General features: G+C 38.2%; 1 protein-coding gene across 1 annotated transcript in view; it reads left to right on the top strand.

The window, feature by feature from the left end:
• Nucleotides 1-422: 422 nt before the first annotated feature.
• The window catches only part of LOC115231813 (Fanconi anemia group I protein), a 93,649-nt gene continuing 84,556 nt past the window's right edge, over nt 423-9,515 (top strand). Inside the window, exons 1-4 of the mRNA XM_029801749.2 lie at nt 423-504; nt 4,858-4,971; nt 6,374-6,449; nt 8,884-9,014. Of these exons, the coding sequence (XP_029657609.1) occupies nt 4,888-4,971; nt 6,374-6,449; nt 8,884-9,014 (291 nt within the window). The 5' untranslated portion in view covers nt 423-504; nt 4,858-4,887. The remainder of the gene's footprint in view (nt 505-4,857; nt 4,972-6,373; nt 6,450-8,883; nt 9,015-9,515) is intronic.

The raw sequence follows: 9,515 nt of genomic DNA, 5'->3' as shown, positions 1-9,515 counted from the left end.
CATTGATTTATGGTGAAAATGAATTTGATAGCGGATCTGTTCAATCTCGAGAACAGATTTTTAAATTAATTTTTTAAAACTAAACAGTTTGAAACTTCGGATATTGGTTGAATGTGTCACGTTGAACACGGTTTGAGACTGGAAAGATCCTTGATAGTATTGATTAGCATATTATTACACCGAATAGAGAATAAATTCGAACAGAGATTGAAAATTGGCAGCCAAACAGTAAAGTCCCTTTTTCTCGGTATCGAACGTCTTGGATTACATTTATTTAATGTCTCTTTCCAGTTTTGTTTTGAAATTGTAGTGATTTGAGAGAAGTTTGGCTGCTATTTTTAGCAGGGCTTGTTGATTAGTTCACCATACGATTATAATTAAAACCCTTGTTTAGTAGAACTCTCTACTTTTTGAGGCTTAAATATGCTTTTAGCGCGCTAATTCTATGGCTTTTGAAACGAAACGGGTTTCACATTTTGATCCGCTCTTTTCCTATGAATTCCAGTAAGTTTGCTATATTTTTCTTTTCTTAAGGCGGCGAGTTAGCAGAAACTTTAGCATACCGGGCGAAATGCTTAGCTGTATTTCGTCTGCCGCTACGTTCTGAGTTCAAATTCCGCCGAGGTGGACTTTGCCTTTCATCCTTACGGGGTCGATAAATTAAGTACCAGTTACGCACTGGGGTCGATATAATCGACCTAATCCGTCTATCTGTCCTTGTTTGTCCCCTCTGTGTTTATCCCCTTGTGGGTAGTAAAGAAATAGGTATTTCGTCTGTCTTTACGGTCTGAGTTCAAATTCCGCTGAAGTCGACTTTTTCGACGGCTATAAGTTAACTACCAGTTGCATACTAGGGTCGATCTAATCGACTTCCCCCCCCCTCCTTCCTCTCGTCAATGTATGTTTTCTTGAATGTCTTTGTTGTTTATTTTGGAAAGACTTGCCCCCCCCCCCCAATTTTCTCCCAAATTTGTTTATTTTTGTAATTTGTTTTTGCCAAAAATCCCAGTTTTCGGATACGGAGGTTCCGGAAAATTGCCAAAAATCAGCATTGGGAAATTCCCCACCCTCTTTCCCCCCAAACTTCTTCAATTTTGACTTTTTTTTCCCCCAACACTAACCCTAACCGGTTGAAATGTTTGTTCGAATCATGATGTCCGTATTTTTCCGCATATTTAGAAAAAAAAAAAAAATCTTAGAAAAACATTTTAGAAAGATTTTTGTAAATTTTTTTCAGAATCACAATCTCCGTATTTCCCCGCATATTTTTAAAAAAAAAATTATGAAAAAAGTTTTAAATGAAGGAAATGGGGTTGGGGTGTGGTAATTTAGAAATGTCGATTTTTGCCAATTTTTTCGCAGATTCGTATTTCCCATAGCGGAAAAAGGGTGGGTCGAAAAAAATTGGAGTGGGGGGGACGGGCGGAAGTTTTGCCAAAATGACCATCATTTTTCTTGGAGAAGTTAACAAAATTCAATGAAGTGTTTAAATGTCAATATTTTTCGAAAATAAACCTCCTGATTTGGTTATAAAAATTTAGGGCAGGCAGCAAAAGGCGGTCAGTCCACGTTTTGGCGGTCAATATAAAGACCTTCACCCGGGAACAAAATTTAAAAAAAACTAATCAACCTGTGGGGTGTTAACAAATGTGTGGAAAACGAATATGAGAAAAAAAAATGCGCGCTGACAACCTTGGTGGCGTGGGGAGGGGACTTTCGGAAAATTCACAAGATCCGATTTTTCTGTCGTAACTTTTGGGAAAATGGATACATATTGATTTTTTTACGGAATCTCACGTTTTAGGGTATGGCGATTCCGATTCTGAAAAAAATTTTCAAAAAGCGCAACTTCAAAATTGCTAACTCCCACCCACCCTCTTCATTTTCCACTTTTTACGGAAGTTTTTTTTGGCGAAATACATAGAAAAATACGAAGATTATGATTCTGAAAAAAAATTGTTTGTAAAATTTCAATTTTTCAAAAAAAAAAAAAAATACCCCTCCCCCCCTCAAACAGGCTATTGACATGCTAGAAATAACAGCCAGATCTCACACAACTGCGATAACATAATGAAAGAAATGTGTAATCAATCTACTCACCTTTCTGCAAAGATTTCTTTCAGAGTAATTTCCTGCAGTAATATGAAATTAAAGTTTTTTTTTTTCTTTGGAAAGTTACAAAAAATACGAGTTTTGTCATGAGCTTGTTCATCACCATTTTCTCGCTACCCACCAGTTTTTGCAGTTGCACCAATATATCGTTGGGAAAGCCATTCACAAAAGCCAATCTTGCCGCCTTCTCTTGACCTGCTCTGGTAAAACCAGATATCATGGTCAGTCTCTGAACCTCTGCGGTACACTTGTCAGCCTATTCCCTTGTCCATCTGATCATTCCCAGCTTAGCAAATGTGGCGTACATTCCCTCCATATAGGCTTCCTTCAAGTGTTGCTCACTCTTTGCCGTGCTCAGTTGGCCTTCCTTGTCCATCTCAAGGTACAGCAACAACATGCTTCCCTCCAGATACAGAGCCATGAGACCTGCCTCATCATCGATGCCTTGTAGCTTGACCACCACCTTGATCTTAGGGATCCAGGCGATTACATCTCTTTTGCCACAAAGATCTGATGGCATCACTACTGATTCTCAGCTTTGTTGCCATTTCATGGAAGGGGACAACAGTGGGAAAATATATTTATATACTAAATCCAAAATAGCGTGTGGTATGAAGGGACTGTAATGTGGGGAATAAAATACAGCTCACTTACCTCTCGTTGCTGGCTGTCCAGCTTGTGTTAAGTCCAAGCAAGTGCCCTGCCCATCTCACCTAATGTTAGTAACTGCTACTATCAATCCCTGCTGGGTCGCTTGCTCCACTTGCGTCCATTCACCACTACCCCTAGCCGAAAGGGGACGTCCCTGTCTTGCTTCCCTCACTTCCACTCACCCCGCTTCCTTTTATGCTGGGTCTCCTTAACCATTGACATTACAGCCCTTTCCTTCTGGTTCATCTCATCCCTACAGTGACATAGAAAGGATGTTAAATTCTAATTTTGAACAAGTGGTGCACTATTCAATCATCATTGTTCCAAAACGAAAACACTGCTACACACCAATACCATTTGTGATCTGCTTTTTGCAAGTGATGCTGCTCAAGTAGCAACAACCTCCTTAGAGGATGCTCAGGAACATTACATGCTTTGCTGCATGTAAAGCCTTTAGTTTGACCATCAGCATAAAGAAGACAGAAGTGATTGACCAACCTTGCCCTACTCCTAAACAAATTCAAAGCATCAAACAGAGGCTGCTGGTTCACAATTTCCTTGACACTCCTATACAGGTTGATGGGGCAAACCTAAAGTACGTGAAGCCATTTACATATCTAGGTCGTAAAGTGAACTCGAGCATGTTTCTTATTATAAAATTCATACCCATACAATGCTTCCATCATGATGGATAGGTTTTCACATAAGCCCTGTATTGCCAGATATCTTGGTCCTTTATTTCCTCTGTGATGCTCAGCTCCTGAGGTTAGCCTTCATTACTTCATCCCATGTTTTTCTGGGTCTACAGCTGTCCTCATCCACACACATTCTATGTCCATATCAATGGTCTTCTTTCTTGCACACTACATCTAATTCTTCTTAGGTTCAGTTTTTCTCTCAGCACATTCATTATATGACATTCATCCTCACTTAAATTGCGCATACAAAGGAGTGTGCTAATGTCATTGCTTTCTAATCTTCTCATACCTTCTGCCTTCAAGGCCCAGGTCTCACTACCATGTAGCATTGCAATTCTAAGATAAACATCATTCAATCTGTGGGAAAATATCTTTGTTGTTAGTAACGGTAGTAGCTCCTTAAATTTTTTCCAACCAATTCTTACCCTGAATATTATACTTCCAGAGCAGCCTCCTCCTTGGTAATTACATCTAAGTAACAGAAGCTGTCAACTACCTTCAGTGAACAGTCTGGGCATTTAAGAGACTTGATTTCTAGTATGTTTCTATGAACTGTTCCAGTGCATCTGCTGCATGTGAAGATTACATTTTTGCATAGTCTGCCTGTGATACCATTACATTTCCTGTGTGTCCATAGCTCAATAAATATATGGAGTTTATACCTACTCCTTTTTTGCATATTGAGCAAGACTTTTTCCCTGAATGTAACCAGGTTCCTGTCTTCTTTCATCATCATCACCATCCTTTAACATCCATTGTTCATGCTGGCATGGGTTGGATGGTTTGACCAGAGCTGACAAGCTGGAGGGCTGCACCAGGTTCCAGTCTGATTTGGCTTGGTTTCCACATCTGGATGTCCTTCCTAACGCCAACCACTTTACAGTTTATACTGGGTGCTTTTAATGTGGCACCAGCACAGGGTTCTTTCTTATGTGTTAAAACCCTTTGTCTGTCTGTGTGTTTTTTTTTATACATTTCATTATTTCAAGGACCACTCTCTGTTTAACAAGAAAATTGAAAAAAATTCACACTTGTCATGTGACTTTCCAACATTAATTTTTAATTAACCCTTTAGCGTTCAGATTATTCTATCAAACATAATACCTATTGATTCCCATTGATTTGAATTAATCATGCATTACCTCATATCTTCAAGATCTTGATGGTGTAATTACTTAATGTAGAATAACATTGTAGGGTAGGTGTGAGAGCCTGGATCTGGTCAGTTGAACATAAAACAGATTAACTATTTTGGCCGGATATGGCCGGTTTAAATACTAATGGGTTAAACCTTTCAGAAAGAATTGTTATTCATATATTAATGCTGATGACTAAGAAATGAACTTTTAGGTTTGAAGCTACCTATTATGCACATTTAAATCATAAATGATTACAGATTGGCAGTGAACTGAAGTATAAAAGCACCATGGATGAGAAACTGATTGCATTGGCTGACGAAAGAAAGGCAGACGAACTGAGCAAGGTTTTAAAAGATGTTGACAAAAATCAGGTAAGGACTTGTCATTTTGTCCCGAATCTCTGCTGAAGTTGATCACATTATCTTTTGTCTTCCCTGTTCCATGCTGATATGGGTTGGATGATTTGACTAGATCTGACAGGCCCACTGATTGCATCTTACTCCAATATCTGCTTCCTTATAGTTTCTATGACCAGTTGACTTTCCTAATGCCAACCACTTCACATTGTATACTGGGTACCCTTTTTTTTATGTCACCAACTCCAGTGAGGTCGCTATACAGCTTGCAAGATTAAAATCCCTTGTAACTGAGTGTCTTAAATTCGTCTGTTATTGCCTGGAGGACTATGATGAACAAGAGGAGTCTGAGGACCAATCCTTGGTGAACTCCTATGTGTACACTGAATTCATCACTATACTTGTTGCCAACCCTCACCTTACTGACAGCATCACTGTACATGGTTTGTACAGCTCTTACTTATCACTCATCTATCCCTACTTTCTACATTGACCATCAGATTAGGGATTGGTGGACCCGTCAAAGGCTTTCTCCAAGTCAACAAAAGCCAAGTACAGAGGTTTATCTTTGGTTATGCATTTCTCCTGCTGCTGCCTTACCAGAAATATAGCATTGGTGGTGCTTCTCCCTGCCACACACATATTTATCTGTTTCTCTGTCCCTCACTTGACAACTGGTGCTGGTGTGTTTACGTCTCCATAACTTAGTAGTTTGGTAAAAGAGACCAATAGAATTAGTACCAGGCTTAAAATAAGTACTGGAGTCAGTTCATTCAACTAAAAAGTTGTTCGAGGCAGTGCTCCAGCATGGCCACAGTCAAATGACTGAAACGAGTAAAAGATATATGTTGTTCGTGTAAGGTATGGAAGAGTAGGTGATGACTAGATACTGGGTAGGGTTGATCAGTGATAACAAACATAGAAGTTAAATGTAAATGTCTCTGTGATCTCCAAGAAGCCTGAAATATTTTGACCAAGACATTATTACTCTTAATTGTAAACACCAAGGAACAAACAAGGGTCGCTACTTTTATCGTGAAGTGCAAAAGTTATTTCGAATGATAAGGGAGGTAACTAGTTTCCTCATGTTTATAAGAATATTATTTTATATTCTATGTAAAGTATAATAGCTATCTCAATATGGCTAACCACAAAGGGTGGGTGTTACTGTAGCTTTTAGCCTCAGATCATCGTCTCCAGCTGACTTTAGGCACACTATCTGTGCACTTATGGTATTTGCAAAGGGAGGCCATCCCTTTCTCTACGAGAAAGGGATGGCTATTATACTTTACATTGTCGAGTGGTTACTGTTTACATCTCGTTCAGAGATTTAATAATGCTATTTTATATTCATTTATGAAAAAAAACAAAAATTGTCAGAGATAATAATCTCTTTGTCATCTCTTTTCGTATTAAGGTCGACAAGTTGTTAGAAGACCGTATTGTGAAAGAAACCAGTCAACCCATAGCGCTAATAAAGGCTCTCTTATATGGTAAGCTTTTTTTGTCATCTGTCCAATTTATTTTTATTAATATGCATTTGAATTGGGTTTCTGTTGAAAAACTTATCTTTTCTCCTTTATTTGTTTCAGTCATTAGACTGTAGCCATGCTGGGGCACTGCCTTGAAGAACTTTTAGTCAAATGAATCTATTCCAGTACTTATTTATTTAAAATCCTGGTGCTTATTCTATCAGTCACTTTTGCCAAACCACTGAGTTATGGGAATGTAAACACACCAACACTGGTTGTCAAGCAATGTTAGGGCACAAACATAGACACAATGATACACATGCACACATTAGAGGGAAAAGGACAACAAAAACCAAGGCAGGACAAGTATCTCAAGTCATTTAGAATATTTAATTAAGGTAAGGGTGAATTATAGCTGTTTCTCAAGTGATAGGCTAGCATGTCCATACACTGGGTATTCCATCATTGGAGACAAGGTATGTATGAAAGTTCTAGACAGAGACATTCAGTTTGTAAGGAATAAAATAGTAAATGGAAGAATAGTTTTCTATCTAATATTTTATTTTTCTATTTATTATTCTTCCATCTAGTATTTTATACCTTATAAACTGTGAATTTCCCTGTCTAGATATTTCATACATACTCACCTTGTCTCTGATGACAAAATACCCAGTGTATGGACAGGCTAGCCTATCACTTGGGATATCTGAGAAACAGCTGTAAGACTTCAAATTCACCTTAACCTAATTAAATATTCTAAATGACTGGAGATACTCGTCCTGCGTTGGTTTTTGTTGTCCTTTTTCCTCTAATATAATATATACCTGCTAAATCAGAAGCCTTATATGGATCCCTAGCTCTAGCCTCTACTGTGAATTTGGAACCTAACGGTCAACCAACTATAGCACTTACTCAGTGTACCTATTCGTTTAGATCACCAGTGAAGTAAACCTCTCATATTCTCTCTCTCTGCGCACATACACACATATACAAATGATTAAATACGTAACATTTTTCTATTTTATTTAAAAGCTACTCACTGGAATTCAAAGAAATTTTCACAGAATGTGTAAAAGACGTGCAGTTCTGTAAAACAACACAAAAACTATTGCCATTTACCAAATTTAAATAAACTTTCACTCTCTCTTTACTCTTTTACTTGTTTCAGTCATTTGACTGCGGCCATGCTGGAGCACCGCCTTTTAGTCGAGCAAATCGACCCCAGGACTTATTCTTTGTAAGCCCAGTACTTATTTTATCGGTCCCTTTTGCTGAACCGCTAAGTGACGGCAACGTAAACACACCAGCATCGGTTGTCAAGCATTGCTAGGGGGACAAACGCAGACACACAAACATACACACACACACATATATATATATATATACATATATACGACGGGTTTCTTTCAGTTTCCGTCTACCAAATACACTCACAAGGCTTTGGTCGGCCCGAGGCTATAGTAGAAGGCACTTGCCCAAGGTGCCACGCAGTGGGACTGAACCCGGAACCATGTGGTTGGTAAGCAAGCTACTTTACCACACAGCCACTCCTGTTTCAAATTATTCGCAAAGTGTAATTAAAACTTATGTAAACAAGAAAATACCAATTTAATTGTTTTATGTACATGTTAGAATGAACACTTACAGTCATAGACATGGAAGAAATAGAAATAGACAAGTAAGCAGCATTCAGAAACTTAGCAGTTCGGCAAAAGAGACCAATAGAATAAGTACTAGACATATAAAGAACAAGTCCTGGGGTCGATTTACTCGACTGAAGGTGGTGCTCCTGCATGGCCACAATCAAATGACTGAAACAAGTAAAAGAGCTGTAACAAATTTTCAAATTTTTTCACTGATAGTTGATAACTTTCTAATTATTTTAAATATTTCTAATGTTGATTTACCTTTTGTAAGTTCAGAAGTAATAGCAGATTTCTCTGAAGCAGTTAAGTCACATTTATGACCCATAATTACACAATTATCAGACCACTCTTAATAATTTGGAACACTGAAAGTTTGTGGAAATCATGCAAGTGGCTGCGATTTGTTTACACTTGTGCAAAACCTCATGTTTTTTTTATGCACCACGTGTATATAACTGTTACTATCATTCTGTGGAGCTTTCATTGAATTTCAACGAGTAGCTTTTAAATAAAATAAACGAACGTTATATTATTAATAATTTGAAATGCAGAGATGGCAAGGGTGCATGAGATGGAGTGGGGTCAGAGGCAGGGCTGACAGAGAAAAGAAACTTTATATATGTAGGAGTAGTTTGTAATAAAAGTACCTTAGAATACTTTCAAATGTTTAAAGGTTCCCTCAAAGGATTCAATAGCTTGTGTCACCTAGGTCAATAATTTGTTCCTGTTTATATAACTTGCTGCAATATTCATTTATAGACACTTGTACTTATAGCGTATTTAAAGGTACTTATGTCTTCTCTACACAGGATATTCTTTGAAAGAAGAGGACAGAGCTGGAAAATGGTTGGACATCTATTTGTGCTGTATTAATTGTCTTCAGAAAAAAGACCAACATTCAAAGGTTTCTGAAAATGTCATAGATTTCCTTATTTGGCAGGTAAGGTTTTTGATTTATTTTGAGAAGAGTAGCCCAAGACATTTCAGATATTGCTCACTTGGAAGTCTGAGTTTTATTACTCATCATTTAATGTTCTTCCATGCTGGCAAGGCTGGAGAGCTGCACCAGTTTCCATTGTCTGCTTTGGCATAATTTCTATGGTTGAACACACTTCCTAAAGCTAACCACTTCACAGAGTGTACTGTGTATTTTTATGTGGCACCAGTGGGGTTGTCAAGTAACTTGTGAGATGAAGACCTCTCAGCTGGGAGACAGAGTGGAACCAGAAGATGTAGACTCGTGCCAGAGATTAGAATATAACTGAAGGATAGAGATTGGTGTCTTACTGTAGAGGAGATACTTTTCCAGTGGGAAAAGACAGGAGAGATGGGGTTAGAGGTGCATCAGGATCTACTCTCAGCTAGTTGTAGGGTGGGGAGTATAAGTGGTAGAGAAGGGATGGAGATGGATGTGTTCATAAGAGTGTGCGGGGAGATATTT

This window comes from Octopus sinensis, linkage group LG2 (genome assembly GCF_006345805.1).
Source record: "Octopus sinensis linkage group LG2, ASM634580v1, whole genome shotgun sequence".
NCBI lineage: Eukaryota > Metazoa > Mollusca > Cephalopoda > Octopoda > Octopodidae > Octopus > Octopus sinensis.
Note: the sequence above shows the minus strand (reverse complement) of the source record. Positions and strands in the feature narration are given on the sequence as shown.